Below are 21,697 nucleotides of genomic sequence, written 5' to 3' on the forward strand. Positions count from 1 at the left end.
AAAGTCTCCAGCTCCTCCCGTCCAATGCCTCTTGTAAAACTCCTCCTCCCAACCTCGGTTTCCCCCCCGCCCCCCCCAAACTTTCCACCCCGGCTAGACCACTCGGACCCTGTTCTGTCAGGCTCCGATGGCCGCAGCCCCTCCCCCCACCTCACTCCCGTTCACTGGCCGGCTTAAACCGGCCAGCGTGGAGGCCCCCGCCCGGATCCCTTTCCCCCTTGCCCGGCCCTAGGAAAGCCCAAAGATCCCCTTTTAGCACACAAACCCCGCATATCCACCCACACCCCAAAGAGCCCGCCTTTCGAGTGAAAGTCCCGTCCCTTCCCTTGTCCAAATATATGCAACATTGGCTCCTTTAGCCTCTACACCCGCGCGCAGTGATACAAAAAAAAAGAAAATACAGTCAGGAGGACACATCGGCACATGACCATTCCTCAATTTGTCAGTTCTTCTGCCTTCGCAAACTCCTCCGCTGCTTCCGCCGTTCCAAAATAAAAGTCCCTGAGCTTGTACGTCACCCTCAGCTTCGCTGGATATACAATGCCGCACTGCACCTTGCCAATGTACAGTGCCCTCGTCACCCGGTTGAAGGCAGCCCACCTCCTCGCCAGCTCCACCGTAAAGTCCTGGTATACACGTATACCAGCTCCAGCCCACTGCACCACCCACTTCTGCTTGGCCCAGCTCAGGACCTTCTCCTTCACACTGTACCTACAGAAGCACCGAGTCACTGCCCTTGGCGGCTCACTCGCCTTTGGTACAGGCCTCCATGACCGATGAGCCCGATCCAGTTCATATCGGGAGGGGTCCTCCCCTTCCCCCAGTAGTTTTGCCAGCATCGCGGCAAAATACTCAGTCGGCTTCGGTCCTTCAACTCCTTCGGGCAGCCCCACGACCCTCAAATTCTGTCGCCTGGATCTGTTTTCCAGATCTTCCATTTTTCCTCGCAGATTCTTGTTCGTGTCCATCACCTTCCGCATCTCCTTCCCCATCGAGGCAAGTTGATCACCGTGCTGCAATACCGTCTCCTCCACTTTCTTCAGCGCCTCCCCTTGCTCTCGCACCTCCGCCACTGCGCTCGCCACCGCCGTCTTCACCGGGGAAACCGCCTCCTCCACCAGCACATTCAAAACCTCCCTCATCTCCTTCCTCACCATCTCCATACATTTCTCAATCTGCGCCAACTGCTTTTGGAATTCCGCAGCCATCACCTTAGTTAGTTCTTCAGCCGTAAGCACTGCGGCCTCCACTGGTGCTCCAGCCTCCATTTTCCTTGTTGACCCCGCGGTGACCTTTCCCCTCTCCAACGGACTTTCAGCCGCTTTTTTCCCGGCCGTTCTTTTGGTGATTTTCGACATCCTTCTTCTCCTTGCGCTATCCCCCGACTTTTACTGCCGTCGCTGACCCTAGGTCCGGGCGTTACTCCGCGAAAATGCCGTTCCCGAACGGGAGCCCTCCAATGTGCGGCTGCCTCCCGCCGCCATCACCGGTAGTCAACTTCACCTTCTCTTTTTTAAAAAAAATATATTTTATTAAAGTTTTCAAACACAATTTTTTCCCTTACAAATCAAAGAAATAAAAATAAAAATAACATGATAACTGCAATATAACATTGTGTAACTAACATGATAAACTAACCAAATAACACGAAGTAATACTCCCCCCCGCCCCCTCACCCCCTCCAAAAACCCAAACAATTTACTCCCCCCCCCCCCCCTCTCCCTGGGTTGCTGCTGCTGGCCATCTATCTTCCCTCTCACGTTCCGCTAGGTAGTCGAGGAACGGTTACCACCGTCTGGTGAACCCTTGAGCCGATCCTCTCAGCGCAAACTTCATCTGCTCTAGTTTTATGAACCCCGCCATATCGTTTATCCAGGCCTCCAGTCCGAGGGGTTTCGCTTCCTTCCACGAGTAAAATCCTACGCCGGGCTACTAGGGACGCAAAGGCCACGACATCGGCCTCTTTCGCCTCATGCACTCCCGGCTCATCCGCTACTCCAAATATAGATAACCCCCCAGCCTGGCTTGACCCGGACCTTCACCAGCTTCGAGATCACTCCCGTCACTCCCCTCCAATACCCCTCCAGTGCCGGACACAACCAAAACATATGTGTGTGGTTCGCCGGGCTTCCCCCGCACCTCCCACACTTGTCCTCCATTCCGAAGAACCTGCTCAACCTTGCTCCCGTTATGTGTGCTCTATGCAGCACCTTAAATTGGATCAGGCTAAGCCTGGCACATGAGGAAGAGGAATTTACCTTGCTTAGGGCATCAGCCCACAAACCCTCCTCAATCTCCTCCCCGAGCTCTTCTTCCCATTTTCCCTTCAGTTCGCCCACCAACTCCTCCCCCTCTTCTCTCATCTCCCGGTATATCTCTGACACTTTGCCCTCCCCGACCCACACCCCCGAAAGCACCCTGTCCTGGATCCCTTGTGTCGGGAGCAGCGGAAATTCCCTCACCAGTTGTTTCGGGAACGCTCTCACCTGCATATATCTAAAGAGATTTCCCCGGGGCAGCTCATACTTTTCCTCAAGTGCTCCCAAGCTCGCAAACGTCCCGTCTATAAATAAATCTCCCACTCTCCTGATTCCTACCCGGTGCCTGCTCTGGAATCCTCCATCCAGCCTCCCTGGGGCAAACCTATGGTTGTTCCTGATCGGGGACCACACCGAGGCTCCCAGCACACCCCTCTGTCGCCTCCATTGCCCCCAGATACTTAATGTTGCCGCCACCACTGGGTTCGTGGTAAATTTTTTTGGGGAGAGCGGTAGTGACGCCGTCACCAGCGCTTTTAAACTCGTCCCTTTGCAGGACTTCATCTCCAACCTTCTCCACGCCGCTCCCTCTCCCTCTATCATCCATTTACGAATCATCGCCACATTGGCGGCCCAGTAGTAGTCGCCCAAATTCGGCAACGCCAGTCCCCCTCTGTCTTTGCTACGTTGTAGGAAACCCCTCCTTACCCTTGGGGCCTTCCCTGCCCACACGAAGCTCGTGATGCTCCCATCTATTTTTTTAAAGAAGGCCTTAGTGATCAGTATAGGGAGGCATTGGAACACAAATAGGAACCTCGGGAGGACCATCATCTTAATTGCCTGCACTCTGCCCGCCAGTGACAGCGGCTGCATGTCCCACCTTTTGAAATCCTCTTCCATTTGTTCCACCAGTCGTGTCAGATTGAGTCTGTGTAAGGTTCCCCAGCTCCTGGCTATCTGAATCCCCAGGTATCGGAAGTTTCTTTCCACTCTCCTTAGCGGTAGGCCATCTATCCCTCTACTCTGGTCCCCAGGGTGTATCACAAAAAGCTCACTCTTTCCCATATTAAGCCTATATCCCGAGAAATCTCCAAACTCCCTCAATATCTGCATGACCTCTGTCATCCCCCCCCACTGGGTCCGTCACATACAGCAGTAGGTCATCCGCGTAGAGTGACACTCGGTGTTCCTCTCCCCCTCTAATCACCCCTCTCCATTTTCTGGAGTCTCTCAGCGCTATGGCCAGTGGTTCAATTGCCAACGCGAACAGTAATGGGGACAACGGGCATCCCTGTCTTGTTCCCCTGTGTAGTCGAAAATACTCCGACCTTTGCCGACCTGTGACCACACTTGCCGTTGGGGCCCCATAGAGGAGTTTAACCCAGCTGACAAACCCGTCCCCGAACCCGAACCTCCTCAGCACCTCCCATAGATACTCCCACTCCACCCTATCAAATGCCTTCTCTGCATCCATTGCCGCCACTATCTCTGCCTCCCCCTCTGCTGGGGGCATCATTATCACCCCTAATAGCCGTCGCACATTGACATTTAGTTATCTCCCCTTTACGAACTCCGTCTGGTCTTCGTGCACCACCCCAGGGACACAATCCTCTATCCTCGTTGCCAGCACCTTTGCTAGCAATTTGGCGTCCACATTTAGCAGTGAGATAGGCCTATAGGACCCGCACTGCAGCGGATCTTTATCCCGCTTCAAGATCAGCGATATCGTCGCCGCCGACATTGTCGGGGGTAGGGTCCCCCCTTCTCTGGCCTCGTTAAAGGTCCTTACCAGCAGCGGGGCCAACAAGTCCACATATTTTCTATAGAATTCCACCGGGAACCCATCTGGTCCCGGGGCCTTCCCTGCCTGCATGTTCCCCAGCCCCTTGGTAACCTCGTCCACCCCAATCGGCGCCCCCAGGCCTTCCACCTCCTGCTCCTCCACCCTCGGGAACCTTAATTGGTCCAAAAACTGCCGCATCTCCTCTTTTCCCTCCGGGGGTTGGGACCTATATAGTCTCTCGTAAAAGGTCTTAAACACCTCGTTTATCTTCCTTGCTCTCCGCACCGTAGCTCCCTTTTCATCCCTAATTCCCCCTATCTCCCTCGCCGCTGTCCTCTTTCGCAGCTGATGGGCCAACAGGCGACTCGCCTTTTCCCCATATTCATATCTCATCCCCTGTGCCTTCCTCCACTGTGCCTCCGCCCTCCTTGTGATCAACAGGACGAACTCCATCTGGAGTCGTCGCCTCTCCCTGTATAGTCCTTCCTCCGGGGCCTCCGCATATTCTTTATCTACCCTCAAAATCTCCCCCAGTAGTCTTTCCCTTTCCTTGGCCTCTATTACCCCCTTGTGGGCCCTGATGGAGATCAGCTCTCCTCTGACCACCGCCTTTAGTGCTTCCCATACTACTCCCACTCGGACCTCCCCATCGTCATTGGCCTCCAGGTACCTTTCGATACATCCCCGCACCCTTCCGCAGACTCCCTCATCCGCCAGTAATCCCACATTCTGTCGCCAGAGTGAACGCTGCTCCCTTTCCTCTCCTAGTTCCAGGTCCACCCAGTGTGGGGCATGATCTGAAACAGCTATGGCTGAGTACTCAGTTCCTTCCACCCTCGAGATCAGTGACCTTCCCAAAACAAAGAAATCTATCCGGGAGTACACCTTGTGAACATGGGAGAAGAAGGAGAACTCTTTGGCCATCGGCCTAACAAATCGCCACGGATCCACTCCCCCCATTTGGTCCATAAACCCCCTAAGCACCTTGGCCGCTGCCGGCCTTCTTCCGGTCCTAGATCTAGATCTATCTAACCCTGGGTCCAACACGGTGTTGAAGTCCCCCCCCATTATCAGGTTTTATCGGGGCATATACGTTAACCAACACGACCTCCATTCCCTCCAGTCTGCCACTCACCATCACATATCTGCCTCCGCTGTCTGCTACAATGTTCCTAGCTTCGAATGACACCCGTTTCCCCACCAGTATGGCCAGCCCTCTGTTCTTTGCATCCAACCCTGAGTGGAACACCTGTCCCACCCATCCTTTCCTTAACCTAACTTGGTCCGCCACCTTCAGGTGCGTCTCCTGAAGCATGGCCACGTCTGCCCTCAGTCCTTTCAAGTGCGCGAACACTCGGGCCCTTTTAATCGGCCCATTTAGGCCTCTCACGTTCCACGTGATCAGCCGAACTGGGGGGCTGCCTGCCCCCCTCCCCTGTCGACTAGCCATCACCCTCTCTAGGCCAGTCCCACGTCCCGGTTCCGCGCACCCACCCGTTCCCCAGGCGGCGCATTCCCACCCCAACCACCTTTTCTTTTACCAGTTCCTCTTCGATCTCTGCAGCAGCAACCCAGATATCCCTCCCCCCCCCCCGCTAGATTCCCATCTAGCATGATTACTCCCCCCATATTACTTCCGAAGGTCAGCTGACTTCAACTGACCCCGGCTTCTCCCGCTCTCTCCTTGACCCCCCCGTGTGGGGAACTCCCATCTACCTTGCGCCTATCTTCCCGCCATCATCTTTCTGGCGCGGGAACAAGAACAATAAGCCCCGTGTTCTCTAGAGCCGTCCCGCCCCTTGTGGCGCAGCTCACTCTGCCGCCCCACTCCCATTCCCCATCCCCCGCCTATGTCTCTTTTCCCCCCCCACCGGCGCCCACATTTCTTAGTGTCCCCCCCATCCCCAATTTACATCTCTATATACATCAGCATTGTCGTTTCCCCTCCAACATCAGTCCCCCAGTTCTGATCCAGTTTCTCATTTTTAATGAAGGTCCATGCTTCTTCCGCCGTTTCGAAGTAGTGATGCCTCTCCTGGTGCGTGACCCACAGTCGCGCCGGCTGCAACATCCCGAACTTCACCTTCTTCTTGTGTAGCACCTCCTTGGCTCGATTAAAACTCGCCCTCCTTCTCACCACCTCCGCACTCCAATCCTGGTACACCCGTACCACCGCATTCTCCCATCTACTACTTCGTACCTTTTTGGCCCATCTCAGAACCACCTCTCTGATATTGAAGCGATGAAATCGCACGATCGTCGCCCTAGGTGGTTCTCCCGCCTTTGGTCTCCTCGCAGGGACCCGATGGGCCCCTTCCACTTCCAAGGGGCCCGAGGGGGCCTCGGCTCCCATTAGCGAGCGTAGCATCGTGCTCACGTAAGCCCCGCCGTTCGCTCCTTCCACTCCCTCGGGGAGACCCAGGATCCGAAGGTTCTTTCTCCGTGATCTGTTTTCTAGGACTTCAATCCTTTCAATGCACTTTTTGTGGAGCGCCTCGTGCGTCTGCGTTTTGGCCGCCAGACCCAGGGTCTCGTCCTCGTTGTCCGTCACCTTCTGCTCCACCACGCGGAGCTCCATCTCCTGGGTCTTTTGTGCCTCCTTAAGCCCCTCAATTGCTTGTAGCATCGGGGCCAGCACCTCCTTCTTAAGCAGCTCCACACACCATCTCAAAAAATTTGTCTTGGTCCGGCCCCCATGTCGCCTGGGCTCTCTCCACCGCCATCTTGCTCCTTTTTCCTTCTGCCCCTGTCCTCGAGGATTCTTCGCGATCTGGCCGCCGCCGCCGATATTTTTCTTTTTCGTTGGGGGGGACTCCCTGTTGTCTCACCCCACACCGGGTTTCGTCCCGAAAAAATTCCCCGTTGGGAATTTCCGTTCGAGCTGGAGCCGCCGAAACGTGCGGCTTAGCTGGTCATCGCCGCAACCGGAAGTCTGAACTTCACCTTCTCAAGATACATGAACTCCATCAGGTCCCCCAGCCACACTGAGGCACAGGGTGGAGAAGCTGACCTCTACCCCAACAGGACCTGCCTGCGAGCAATCAGCAAGGCGAAAGCTAAAACATCCGCCCACGCCCCTGCCCGCAGATGCGGCAGGTCCAGCACCCCAAATATGGAAACAGGGGACTGGCCTCTAACTACAAGATCGCTGACATGGTGCTGCAAAAAAGACTTCCAAAACGTCTCGAACTTCAAGTAGGGCCAGAACATGGTACATGGTTGTCCATGCCTATTCTACACCGCTCACAAGTATTCTCCAATCCCTCCATCAACCAGCTCATTCTTGACATCATCAGATGTGCCCTGTGAAGCACATTTAACTGTATTAATCCCAGTCTCACACACGAAGGCAAGGCATTCACCCTCCGCAACACCTCACACCACAACTCCTCCTCCAGCGCCACTCTCAACTTCTCCTCCCACTTGGGCTTGACCCTCTCCAACAACACCGTATCCTCTTCCAGATTTCTCCCATAAATCGCTGAGATGATGCCCCACTTCAAGTCCCATCACCCACAGCAACCCCTCCAATAACGAGGAGGGAGGTGTTGGGAAATGTTGGGAATGTTGGGAAAACCATCCTTGCAAAATCCTTCACCTGCATATACCTAAAAGCACCCCCGTGGAAATCCAAACTTCTCTGTTAAATCCTCCAAGCTCGCAAACCGCCCTTCCAAGATTAAGTCCTTCATTTCCACCACCCATCGCTCCTCCCATCCCCCAAATCTGCCATTCATTTTTGCCGGCTCAAACAAATGATTCTCACGGATCAACATCAGCCTTGACCCCACCACTAACTTAAAATGCTGCCAAAATTATTGCCTTCATATCTTTAGCATGGCTACCACCACTGGACGACCTGAATATTTCCCCAAGGCAAACGGAAGCGGCGCCATTGCCAGCGCCTGAAATCCGACCCCCTACAAGAGCATGAATAATAATAATAACAATCTTTATTAGTGTCACAAGTAGGCTTACATTAACATTGCAATGAAGTTACTGTGAAAATGCCTTAGTCGCCACACTCCGGCGCTTGTTCGGGTACACTGAGGGGGAATTCAGAATGTCAAAATTACCTAACAGCACACCTTTCGGGATTTGTGGGAGGAAATCGGAGCACCCAGAAGACACGGGGAGAAGGTGCAGACTCTGCACAGGCAGTGACCCAAGTGGGAATCGAACCTGGGACTCCGGTGTTGTGAAGCAACAGTGCTAACCACAGTGCTACCATGTCGCCCCCTCCCGCTCCCTACTTCAACCCTGCACCTTCTCGACATTCAATGCCCAATAATAACACAGCAGCTTAACCCCCCAGACTGCCGCCCTCTCTGAAGCACCGTGTTCCGAACCCTTGCAACTGTACATGCCTGGACAAACTAACTCACTTGAAAAGACAATTGAAAAGACAATTGATTGGAGGCGGGAGTGGCCGGGGGAGGCGGGAGTGGCCGGGGTCAGCAGGAGTCAGCTGACTTGCGGAAGTGCAATGGGGGGAGTAAACCAGCTAGGATGGGTCCTAGCCTGGGGGGGGGGGGGGGGGGGGGGGGGGGGGGGGGGGGGGGGGTCATGGCTAGTTGGGGGGGGGGGGTCATGGCTTGTTGGCGGGGGAGGGGGGCGGGTAGCTCCTTGATCCGACTGATAACCTGGAATGTAAGGGGACTGAATGGGCCGGTTAAGCGGGCCCGCGTGTTCGCGCAACTGAAGGGGCTCAAGGCGGATGTGGTTATGCTCCAGGAGACACACCTGAAGGTGACAGACCAGGTAAGACTGAGGAACGGGTGGGTAGGTCAGGTGTTTCACTCGGGGCTAGATGCCAAAAATCAAGGGGTGCCGATCTTGGTGGTAAAGAAGGTGTCGTTCGAGGCGTCGGGCATTGTGGCAGATAACGGCGGTAGGTACATAATGGTAAGTGGTAAGCTGCAGGGAGAGAGGGTGGTACTGGTCAATGTGTATGCTCCGAACTGGGACGATGCGGGTTTTATGCGCCGTATGTTGGGTCGGATCCCAGACTTGGAAGTGGGGGGCCTGATAATGGGGAGACTTTAACACGGTGTTGGATCCGGCACTGATCGCTCCAGGTCTAGGACGGGTAGGAAGCCGGCGGCGGCTAGAGTGTTGAGGGGATTTATGGACCAAATGGGAGGGGTGGACCCTTGGAGATTTGCAAGGCCGGGGGCTAGGGAATTTTCCTTCTTCTCACATGTCCAGAAGGCTTATTCTCAAAACAACTTTTTCATTTTGAGTAGGTGCTGATAGTGAGAGTAGAGGATACCGATTATTCGGCAATAGCCATTTCGGACCACGCCCCACATTGGGTGGACTTGGAGATGGGGAGGAGAGGGACCAGCGCCCTCTGTGGCGCTTGGAGGTGGGGCTGTTGGCGGACGAGGAGGTGAGCGAGCGGGTCCGAGGAAGTACAGAGAGGTACTTGGAGACCAACGACAACGGGGAGGTCCGAGTGGGGATGGTATGAGAGGCACTGAAGGCGGTGGTGAGGGGAGAGCTGATCTCCATTAGGGCCCACAAGGAGCGGAGGGAGCGGGGGGAGATGGAGAGGCTGGTGGGGGAGATGGTGAGGGTAGACAGGAGGTATGCGGAAGAGCCTGAGGAAGGATTGTTGAGGAAGAGGCGCAGCCTCCAGGCTGAATTCGACCTGGTGACCACCAGGAAGGCGGAGGTGCAGTGGAGGAAGGCCCAGGGGGCGGTCTACGAGTATGGGGAAAAGGCAAGCCGGATGCTAGCGCATCAGCTTCGGAAGCGGGATGCAGCTAGGGAGATCGGGGGAGTTAAGGACAGGGGAGGGAGCGTGGTGCGGAGTGGGGTTGGCATCAATGGGGTCTTCAGGGACTTCTACGAAGAATTGTACCGATCCGAGCCCCCACAGGAGGAGGGAGGGATGGGCCGTTTCCTGGACCAATTGAGGTTTCCAAAGGTGGAAGAGGGACTGGTGGTGGGACTGGGGGCCCCGATTGGGCTGGAGGAGCTGATCAAAGGGATAGGGAGCATGCAGGTGGGGAAGGCACCGGGGCCGGACGGTTTCCCGGTCGGGTTCTATAAAAAATATATGGACCTGTTGGGCCCGCTGTTAGTTAGGACCTTTAATGAGGCAAGGGAGGGGGGGCTTTACCCCCCCCCACCCCCGACGATGTCCCGGGCACTGATCTCCTTGATCCTGAAGCGGGACAAGGATCCCTGCAATGTGGGTCTTACAGACCGATTTCCTTGCTAAATGTAGATACCAAGGTGCTGGCGTAGGTCTTAGCCATGAGGATTGAGGATTGTGTGCCGCAGATCATCCATGAAGACCAGACGGGGTTTGTGAAGGGGAGACAGTTGAACGCGAATGTGCGGAGGCTTTTGAACGTTATCATGATGCCGGCGAGGGGGGGGGGGGGGAGGCGGAGATAGTGGTGGCGATGGACGCTGAGAAAGCCTTCGATAGGGTAGAGTGGGGGTACCTGTGGGAGGTGCTGAAGAGGTTCGGGTTTGGGGAGGGGTTTGTCAGGTGGGTTGGGCTGTTGTATAAGGTCCCGATGGCGAGTGTGGCCACAAATAGGAGGTGGTCCGAGTACTTTCGGTTGCACCGAGGGACGAGACAGCGGTGTCCCCTGTCCACCCTGCTCTTCGCACTGGCGATTGAACCCCTGGCTATGGCACTGAGAGAGTCGAGGAACTGGAGGGGGTTGGTGCGGGGTGGGGAAGAGCATAGGGTGTCACTTTATGCGGACGACCTGCTGCTGTATGTGGCGGACCCGGTGGGAGGAATACCAGAGGTAATGAGGATCCTTAGGGAATTCGGGGACTTTTCGGGGTACAAGCTCAATATGGGGAAGAGCGAGCTGTTCGTAGTTCAGCTAGGGGACCAGGAGAGGGGGATTGGCGAGCTCCCCCTAAAAAGGGCGGTGAGGAGCTTCAGATATTTGGGGGTCCAGGTGGCCAGGAGCTGGGGGGCCCTGCATAGGCTTAACTTTACAAGGCTGGTGGAGCAAATGGAGGAGGAGTTCAAGAGGTGGGACGCGTTGCCGCTGACCTTGGCGGGTAGAGTGCAGTCAATTAAAATGACGGTGCTCCCAAGGTTTTTGTTCCTGTTCCAGTGCTTTCCTGTGTTTATCCCGAAGGCTTTTTTCAGGCGGGTTAACAGGAGTATAATGGGGTTCGTGTGGGCGCGAGGGACTCCGAGGGTGAGAAGGGTGTTCCTGGAGTGGAGTAGAGATAGGGGGGGGCTGGCGCTGCCCAACCTCTGTGGGTACTACTGGGCCGCCAATGCGACGACGGTGCGCAAGTGGGTGATGGAGGGGGAGGGGGCTGCATGGAAGAGGCTGGAGACGGCGTCCTGTGTGGCACGAGTCTGGGGGCGCTGGCAACAGCGCCGCTGCCGCTCCATCCAGGGAGGTATACCACGAGCCCGATGGTGGTGGCTGCCCTCACAATTTGGGGGCAGTGGAGGTGGCATAGGGGGGAAGTTGGGGCCTCGGCGTGGACCCCATTATGGGAGAACCACCGGTTCGCCCCAGGAAGAACAGGTGGAGGGTTTTCGGGGTGGCACAGGGCAGGGATACGAAAGTTGGGGGACCTGTTTGTGGACGTGAGGTTCGCGAGCTTGGGTGAGCTGGAGGAGAAGTACGGGCTCCCCCTGGGGAACACCTTCAGGTACTTACAGGTAAGGGTGTTTGCCAGACGGCAGGTGGTGGAATTCTCGGGGGGTGGGTGGGAGTGGGGAAGATCTCGGAAACGTACCAGGTGATGCAGGAGGAGGAGGAGGCCTCGGTGGTGGAGTTGAAAGGTAAGTGGGAGGAGGAGTTGGGAGAGGAGATCGAAGAGGGGACGTGGGCAGATGCCCTAGGGAGGGTGAATTCTTCCTCTTCGTGCGCGAGGCTCAGCCTCATACAGTTTACGGTGCTGCACAGGGCACACATGACCGGGACAAGGATGAGCCGGTTCTTTGGGGGTGAGGACAGGTGTGTTAGGTGCTCAGGGAGCCCAGCAAATCACACCCATATGTTCTGGGCATGCCCAGCGCTGGAGGAATTTTGGAAGGGCATAGCGAGGACGGTGTCGAGGGTGGTAGGATCCAGGGTCAGACCAGACTGGGGGCTCGCAATATTTAGGGTGGCAGAGGAGCCGGGAGTGCAGGAGGCGAAAGAGGCCGGAATTCTGGCCTTTGCGTCCCTGGTAGCCCGGCGAAGGATTCTCCTTCAGTGGAAAGATGCGAGGCCCCCAAGCGTGGAATCCTGGATCAGCGATATGGCAGGGTTCATTAAATTGGAGAGGGTGAAATTCGCCTTGAGGGGGTTGGTACAAGGGTTCTTCAGGTGGTGGTAACCGTTCTTAGACTTTCTGGCAGAACGATAGACATTGGTCAATGGCAGCAGCAGCTCGGTGGGGGGGGGGGGTTTACTTTATTTTTGTTCCTGTTATTTACACTGGAGGGTCTGAGGGGGTGTATACACCTGTTGTGTTAAGTTGGGGTATTAATTTATTATTTATGTACAGGGGGGGAGGGGTTTGGGGGGTTGCTTTTTTAGATTGTGTTTTGTACTTAACCCTGTTGGGTTCCTTTTTCTTTCTCATTTTGTTATTGATATTTTATGAAATCCTTTAATAAAATTTTTTTTTTTTTTTTTTTAAAAGAAAAGACAATTGATTGCTTCGGCTTCAACTGTTTAACATTTTAAAAGGATAGAAATTCTCCAGAAACATTTGAGAAATAATTTGGGAAAAAATTGCTGTTGCAATGCTACTATTTTGTTTTAGTGCAACTTATCCAAAATACCAATTCTTTATACAGATATAAATAGCAATCGAGTCCATATGGAAATTGTCAGACAATGCATTCAGCCGTATAATATGCAATGGATTAGTTTCTACCGTTTCAATCTTCTAGTGAAAAACTTACTTTTCAGGATATGTTACTGTATATATTCTTCATCATTTCACATCTACTGTTCGTTAGAAACACATACATTTAAAGTGTTGGTTAAACAGGAGCATTTTTGCCATTAAAAGGTCTCAACTGTACAAATAATGAGCATTTAGCTTTAAGTTTCTTATTGATGCATTGATTAAAACATTAAACGTCTAACATGTTTGCCCAAACAGAACTGATTTGAGCTGGGAGCTATTGATTGTGTAGGGTTCTATTTTCTGCAGGAAGATAGAGGTTGTGAAAAAATTGAAATGTTATTTACACTAGGCAGTTCAGGTAGCATCCAAGGAGAGAACAAACAAATTGACATTTAATCTGTGGACATTTAATCAGAACTAGAATATATTTCAGATAAGCAACATTTAAAAGGAACAAAGGAAAGGGTGAGGGAACATATTAATCTGCAAGATAAAAGACCTGTAGATTTCTTGGATGGGAACAGGAGATGGTAAAATAATAGTGCTGATTTTAGCATGTGTCAATAAGATTCAAATCAAAGACAGTCACAGATACAGGGTGTGAAAGGAAAATAGGGATAAGGCAGACAGAGATTGAAGTACAAAAACTGGCAAGACGCCTTGGTATAGACAGCCTGCCACCATGGAATGTACCCACTTGAAGACCTGTTTATATACTTCTCCCAGGTGCTTGAGTCAGTTGAACCTGCTCTGCTTCACTTGATTTTTGTGTTTCCATCACTGACACCTATCTGCCTCCTCTTGAGCTATTTGCACATTCTAAGTGTCTCACAAATGTATTTGATTTCTACTATCCTGTCAGCCATTTTCACTCAAACACTTTACTGATCATATATGTTCCCATATATTTAGGTACACACTTCCCTCCATTCTCTTCGGCCTATTGCTTTTAACGGCTGATCACCTATAATGTCCCTCCAGTTCTGTGAAAGGTTCACACCTGAAATACCCATTTGTCTGATCTCTCCAAAGAGTCTGACCTGAATGCTTTGAACATTGTTTTTGCTTCAGATTTGCACCAACACTTTAATTTTGATTTTTTGAAAATGTTACACATGATCTTATGCTTAGAAAATGCGTTCTGTTGCTCATTATTGTTACATTGCCAAAACATCTTAAGATTCAATACAGAATCAACAGAAAATAATACCATGTTTGTTAACAGAAAACCTTAAAAATGATTTGAAAAAAAAAAAAAAATTTGGAGTACCCAATTCATTTTTTCCAATTAAGGGGCAATTTAGCGTGGCCAATCCACCTACCCTGCAGACCTTTGGGTTGTGGGGGAGAAACCCACGTGAAACATGGGGAGAATGTGCAAACTCCACACAGACAGTGATCAGAGCCGGGATCGAACCTGGGACCTCGGCGCGGTGAGGCAGCAATGCTAACCACTGCGCCACTCTGCAGCCCTTAAAAATGATTTTTGCTAACAAGAACCAATACCCTGCTACATAATAATAATAATAATATACTCTTTATTGTCACAAGTACGCGTACATTAACACTGCAATGAAGTTACTGTGAAAAGCCCCTAGTCACCACATTCCGGCGCCTGTTCGGGTACACATAGGGAGAATTCAGAATATCCAATCCACCAACAGCAGATCTTTCTGGACTTGTGGGAGGAAACCGGGGCACCCGTAGGAAACCCTTGCAAACATGGGGAGAATGTGCAAACTCCATACAGACAGTGACCAAGCCGGGAATCAAACCTGGGATCCTGGAACTGTGAAGGGTCCCCACTGTGCTACCGTGCCACCCAGTAGAGGTGACAGCCCAAGGGAAAATACATAGAGGTGACACATAGAGGTGTCAGCCCAAGGGGAAAATCCTTGCAATATGTGACACGAAGAAAGACTGAGCAACTCTTTAATTTAAAAAAAGTAGTCTTTTTCTAAATTTGAGCACATACTTTATCAACATTCATTTTCTTGAAGGCTGCTTGGAGGATTTTAAAATGTTGAATGTATTCATGCTCCAACTTTGCTTGGAATTTGACTTTCTTTAGAAGGACACAGCCTGGAAAGAGCATATCCATAAACTGACAGTATGCTGTTCCTGTTGAGAAAAAACAGCCATATTTAAAAGAGCAGAATTAGTTTTGAAAATTCTCAAGCATTCTACGATATAGGTATGGTTCTACAGATTATGATTGCACACATTTAGATTGAACACTATGAGTAATGAAATAACCAGAAGCCAATAGTTGCATTAAGTAAGGAAGCTGTTGTAAGTTATTTGCATCATCACATGATGTTTCAAATGAAATTATTGTCTTGGAAGAGTTCACATTAGAAAATAATCTGATAGATTGAGGTACAAGGAGAGTTAGTTGCTCTGTGAAAGGTGGAAGATCGATCATCCCTGCAGGCTTATTAAGTGATATTCCAAAAGTAAATTACTGAAAAGCAATATATAATACATTACATTACAAATGGTGATGGATATGATAATGCAGTGCTTATATTGCCAAGCTAGCAGTCCACAGGCCTGATCAAATAATCCAGATGAAATATATTCAAATATTACTCTCGCAATTTGAGAATTTGAGATGTCTCCAAAAATACTTTCCTGCTGGTTTAGAGTCACGTTCTGTGCAGTGACGTCAGCAGAGTGTTTGCGTAGGATTTGGGAAGATCACCATCTTTGATTGTATGAGCAACACCCTTAATAAACCTCTCATCACGTTTTACAAAAATCCAGTGTGGGCACCTCCATACCTTTGCTCTGTGCATTAACAAGAAATAAAATAGAGGAGAAAACTGGCGCCGAGGATTGAGGCAGGAAAAATCATTTAAAAAACTTTTTTATCAACTAAATATCGGGAGAAAGATACTATTCACGAGACCAGACTCTCACATACACGTCTCGTGAAGCCAAAAGTTTAAAAATACATTTTGACAATCGAGTTGCTGCTGCTATGGTCAAGGGGGAGCTGGAGCGAGTGGTTGGGGGGGGGGGTCGAGACGGGGGGGAACGGGCCGGGTGTGGGGTGCGTGGCTGGCCGAGATGGGGTTATGGCGAGTCGGCGAGGGAGGGGGGCGGGTAGCCCCCTGATCCGGCTGATAACCTGGAATGTAAGGGGACTGAACGGGCCGGTCAAGCGGGCCCGTGTGTTCGCGCACCTGAAGGGGCTGAAGGGGGTTGTGGTTATGCTTCAGGAGACACACCTGAAGGTGGCAGACCAGGTAAGCTTGAGGAAAGGGTGGGTAGGTCAGGTGTTTCATTCGGGTCTGGATGCCAAAAATCGAGGGGTGGCGATTTTGGTGGGAAAGAAGGTGTCATTCGAGGCGTCGAGCATTGTGGCAGACAATGGCGGTAGGTACGTAATGGTAAGTGGTAAGCTGCAGGGAGAGAGGGTGGTACTGGTCAATGTGTATGCCCCGAACTGGGACGATGCGAGTTTTATGCGGCGCATGTTGGGTTGGATCCCAGACTTGGAAGTGGGGGGCCTGATAATGGGGGGAGACTTTAACACGGTGTTGGATCCGGCACTGGATCGCTCCAGGTCTAGGACGGGTAGGAAGTCGGCGGCGGCTAAAGTGCTGAGGGGGTTTATGGACCAGATGGGAGGGGTGGACCCTTGGAGATTTGCAAGGCCGGGGCTAGGGAATTTTCATTCTTCTCACATGTCGATGAGGCTTATTCCCGGATCGACTTTTTTATTTTGAGCAGGGCGCTGATAGCAAGAGTAAAGGATACCGAGTACTCAGCGATAGTCATTTTGGATCACGGCCCGCATTGGGTGGACTTAGAGCTGGGGGAGGAGAGGGACCAGCACCCGTTGTGGCGCTTGGAGGTGGGGCTGTTGGCGGACGAGGTGGTGAGTGCGCAGGTCCGAGGAAGCATAGAGGTACCTGGAGGTCAACGATAACGGGGAGGTCCGAGTGGGGATGGTATGGGAGGCGCTGAAGGCGGTGGTTAGGGGAGAGCTGATCTCCATTAGGGCCCATAAGGAGAGGAGGGAGCAGAGGGAGAGGCTGGTGAGGGAGATGGTGAGGGTAGACAGGAGGTATGCGGAGGTGCCCGAGGAAGGACTGTTGAGGAAGAGGCGCAGCCTCCAGGCCGAATTCGACCTGGTGACCAACAGGAAGGCGGAAGTGCAGTGGAGGAAGGCCCAGGGGGCGATTTACAAATATGGGGAAAAGGCAAGCCGGATGTTGGCGCACCAGCTTCGGAAGCGGGACGCAGCTAGGGAGATCGGGGGAGTTAAGGACAGGGGAGGGAGTGTGGTGCGTAGTGGGGTTGGCATCAATGGGATCTTTCGGGACTTTTATGAGGAATTGTATCGGTCCGAGCCCCCACTGGAGGGAGGGAGGGATGGGCCGTTTTCTGGACCTACTGAGGTTTCCGAAGGTGGAAGAGGGACTGGTGGCGGGATTGGGGGCCCCGATTGGGCTGGAGGAGCTGACCAAAGGGATAGGGAGCATGCAGGTGGGGAAGGCACCGGGGCCGGACGGTTTCCCAGTCGAATTCTATAAAAAGTATATGGACCTGCTGGGCCCGTTGCTAGTTAGGACCTTCAATGAGGCAAGGGAGGGGGGGCTTTGTCCCCGACAATCTCCATGGCACCGATCAACTCGATCCTGAAGCAGGACAAGGATCCCCTGCAGTGTGGGTCTTACAGGCCGATTTCGCTACTAAACGTAGATACCAAGGTGCTGGCGAAAGTCTTAGCCACGAGCATTGAGGATTGTGTGCCGCAGGTCATCCACGAAGACCAGACGGGGTTTGTGAAGGGGAGGCAGTTGAACGCGAATGTGCGGAGGCTTTTGAACGGAATCATGATGCCAGCGAGGGAGGGGGAGGCGGAGATGGTGGTGGCGATGGACGCTGAGAAAGCCTTCGATATGGTAAAGTGGGGGTACCTGTGGGAGATGCTGAAGAGGTTTGGGTTTGGGGAGGGGTTTGTCAGGTGGGTTAGGCTGTTGTATGAGATCCCGGTGGCAAGTGTGGACACGAACAGGAGGAGGTCTGAGTACTTTCGGTTGCACCGAGGGACGAGGTAGGGGTGTTCATGTCCCCCCTGCTCTTCGCACTGGCGATTGAACCCCTGGCTATGGCACTGAGGGAGTCGAGGAACTGGAGGGGGTTGGTGCGGGGCGGGGAGGAGCATAGGGTGTCGCTCTATGCGGACGACTTGCTGCCATATGTGGCGGACCCGGTGGGGGGAACGCCGGAGGTAATGAGGATCCTCAGGGAATTTCTCGGGGTATAAACTCAACATGGGGAAGAGCGAGCTGTTCATGGTTCACCCAGGGGACCAGGAGAGGGGGATTGGCGAGCTCCCACTAAAAAAGGCGGAGAGAAGCTTCAGGTATTTGGGGGTCCAGGTGGCCAGGAGCTGGCTCAATTTCACAAGGCTGGTGGAGCAAATGGAGGAGGAGTTCAAGAGGTGGGACGTGTTGCCGCTGTCCTTGGCGGGTAGGGTGCAGTCAGTCAAAATGACGGTGCTCCCAAGATTTTTGTTCCTGTTCCTGTTAAGATAAAGATAGATAGTTTTTTGAAGAATAAAGGGATTAAGGGTTATGGTGTTCGGGCCGGAAAGTGGAGCTGAGTCCACAAAAGATCAGCCATGATCTCATTGAATGGTGGAGCAGGCTCGAGGGGCCAGATGGCCTACTCCTGCTCCTATTTCTTATGTTCTTATTTTCCAGTGCCTCCCCGTGTTTATCCTGAAGGCCTTTTTTAGGCGGGTCAACAGGAGTATAATGGGGTTTGTGTGGGCGCGAGGGACTTTGAGGGTGAGAAGGGTGTTCCTGGAGCGGAGTAGAGATAGGGGGGGCTGGCGCTGCCCAACCTCTGTGGGTACTACTGGGCCGCCAATGTGACGATGGTGCACAAGTGGGTGATGGAGGAGGATGGGGCTGCATGGAAGAGGCTGGAGACGGCGTCTTGTGTGGGTACGAGTCTGGGGGCGCGGGCAACGGCGCCGCTGCCGTTCCCTCCAAGGAAGTATACCACGAGCCCGGTGGTGGCGGCTGCCCTCAAAATCTGGGGGCAGTGGAGGCGGCACAGGGGGGAAGTTGGTGCCTCGGTGTGGACCCCAATACGGGGGAACCACCGGTTCGTCCCAGGGAGAACAGATGGAGGGTTATCGGGGTGGCACAGGGCAGGGATACGGAAGTTGGGGGACCCGTTTGTGGACGGGAAGTTCACGAGCCTGGGTGAGCTGGAGGAGAAGTACAGGCTCCCCCAAGGGGACACCTTCAGGTACTTACAGGTAAGGGCGTTTGCCAGGCGGCAGGTGGTGGAATTCCCGCGGCTGCTGCCGCACACAGTACAGGGCAGGGTGCTCTCGGGGGGTTGGGTGTGAGTGGGGAAGATCTCGGAAACGTACCAGCTGATGCAGGAGGAGGAGGAGGCCTCGGTGGTGGAGGTGAAAGGTAAGTGGGAGGAGGAGTTGGGAGAGGAGATCGAAGAGGGGATGTGGGCAGATGCCCTAGGGAGGGTGAACTCTTCCTCATCGCGCGTGAGGCTCTGCCTCATACAGTTTAAGGTGCTGCATAGGGCACACATGACCGGGACAAAGATGAGCCGGTTCTTTGGGGGCGAGGACAGGTGTGTTAGGTGCTTGGGGAGTCCAGCGAATCACACCCATATGTTCTGGGCATGCCCAGCGCTGGAGGAATTTTGGAGGGGTGTAGCGAGGACGGTGTCGAGGGTCGTAGGTTCCACGGTCAAGCCGGGCTGGGGGCTCGCAATCTTTGGGGTGGCAGAGGAGCCGAGAGTGCTTGAGGCGAAAGAGGCCGGTATTCTGGCCTTTGCGTCCCTGGTAGCCCGGCGTAGGATTCTTCTTCAGTGGAAGGATGCGAGGCCCCCAAGCGTGGAATCCTGGATCAACGATATGGCGGGGTTTATTAAGTTGGAGAGGGTGAAATTCACCTTTTTGTTTTTGTTATTTACACTGGAGGGTCTGAGGGGGTGTATATATTTGTTGTGTTAAGTCGGGGTGTTAACGTTAAATTCTTATTTATGTACAGGGAGGAGGGGGTATGGAGGGTTGCTCTTAACCCTGTTGGGTTCCTTTTTCATTTTGTTATTGATATTTTATGAAAACCTTAATAAAAATTATTTTACAAAAAAACATTTTGACTACACCTGTGAGTAAGAAGTTCTGGTGGCATCATTTAGTTGGAGGTCGCATGTTAGTTCACTCTTGCTAGAGTCACTGGTTTTTGGACTTTTATGCCCGGTTTCAGGGGTAGTTTGTGAATGAGTTGGTGTGGGGAGGTTGTAAGGAAGGCATGAAATGTTGAAGACCCAGAAGAAGGGTGCTGGAAAGAAGAGGTTGAGCAAAAGTCTGCGGTCAATGAGTCTGTGAGTTGTAGGAAGAAAGATGATGGGGGTTGGGTTGTCGGGTGGGGCTGCTCCCCTCACGGTGGAAACTCTGACCGAGGTGATGTCGGTAGAGGTCGCAAGGCTGTTTGCCAAGCATGTGGAGGTGCTTTGGAGGGAGATGATCACTGCAATGGAAGATTAGGTGGAGGAGGCAATTGCCCCGGTAAAGGCGGCAGTGATAAAGACGTTGGTTGAGGTGCGGGAGCAAGGAAAGAAGTTGAAAGGGGTGATGGAGGCATTGTCGCAACATAGCGCCCAGTTCACCTCGATGGGTGAGGAGCTGCGGAGGATGTTGGAGCCAACAAAGGACTCAGAGCTAAGGCGGAGGACCTGGAGAAATGAAATGAAAATCGCTTATTGTCACAAGTAGTCTTCAAATGAAGTTACTGTGAAAAGCCCCTAGTCGCCACATTCCGGCGCCTGCTCGGGGAGGCTGTTATGGGAATCGAACCGTGCTGCTGGCCTGCCTTGGTCTGCTTTCAAAGCCAGCGATTTAGCCCTGTGCTAAACAGCCGCTTATAGAAGAGGTCAAGGTGGCAAATCTGAGAATCGTGGGCTTGCTTGAGGAGGTGGAGGGCCCGAGGCCGTCCGAGTACTTTGCAAAGATGTTTACGGAGCTGATGAGAGAGGGGGAAGAACCCTCCCACTACGAGTTGGACAGGGCACATTGGTCGCTCAGGCCAAAGCCTAAAGCGAATGAGCCACCAAGGGCAATTATAGTCTGTTTCCACAGGTTCCACGTGAAGGAGAAGGTCATTGGTTGGGCAAAGCAGAGATGAGAGGTGAAGTGGTCAGGCGTTGGTGTACAAATATACCAAGACCTGACGGTGGAACTGGCGAGAAGACGGGCAATCTTTGGACGGGTGAACACGGTATTGTATAGCAGCGGTGTGAGATTTGGAGTGGTCTAACCTGCGAAGATGAGTGTGACGCAAACTCAAGGTATTTTTATTTCAAGATGGTGGAGGCGGCTGAGGCGATCATTAAGATTGAATGACTGAGACTGAGATGAGAATTGGTAGTTGGTCTTGGTTGGTGGGGACAGGGATGGTGTTTTTCCTTCCAGAGGGTTTTCTATTTGATTGGGGTTTTGTTTCTGTCTCGAATGGTGGTGGTGGGGGGGGTTATTCACATTTGTTCACGTGTTTGAGGTTGTTGGTTTGATTCCTTTTATTCTCTGGGTACGGTTTTGTATTGTTCTTTGATATGTAGGCGGTGGGGTTTGTTGGGGTATGTGGGGCCAGGTTACTGAGGAGGGGGGAGCTCTGGTAGGTGTCACTGCATTACCAAGCAAAGGTTGGCTAGTGAATAGGAGTGTGGTGGGAGAGACCATGGTCACTGGAGCCTGGTCGAGCAGGTTTCAATGTACCTGGAAGGTGTGAAAGGTGGGGTGAAGGATCAGGTGGCT

At 52.8% G+C, this 21,697-nt stretch overlaps 1 protein-coding gene across 2 annotated transcripts in view; it reads right to left on the reverse strand.

Moving 5' to 3' along the window:
• The window catches only part of LOC140410622 (microtubule-associated protein RP/EB family member 3-like), a 222,307-nt gene that overhangs the window by 112,844 nt on the left and 87,766 nt on the right, over positions 1–21,697 (reverse strand). For both annotated transcript variants that reach the window (XM_072498937.1, XM_072498938.1), the window contains exon 3: positions 14,861–15,006. In XM_072498937.1, the coding sequence (XP_072355038.1) occupies positions 14,861–15,006 (146 nt within the window). The remainder of the gene's footprint in view (positions 1–14,860; positions 15,007–21,697) is intronic.

The sequence above is a fragment of the Scyliorhinus torazame genome, chromosome 4 (assembly GCF_047496885.1).
Source record: "Scyliorhinus torazame isolate Kashiwa2021f chromosome 4, sScyTor2.1, whole genome shotgun sequence".
Taxonomy (NCBI): Eukaryota; Metazoa; Chordata; class Chondrichthyes; order Carcharhiniformes; family Scyliorhinidae; genus Scyliorhinus; species Scyliorhinus torazame.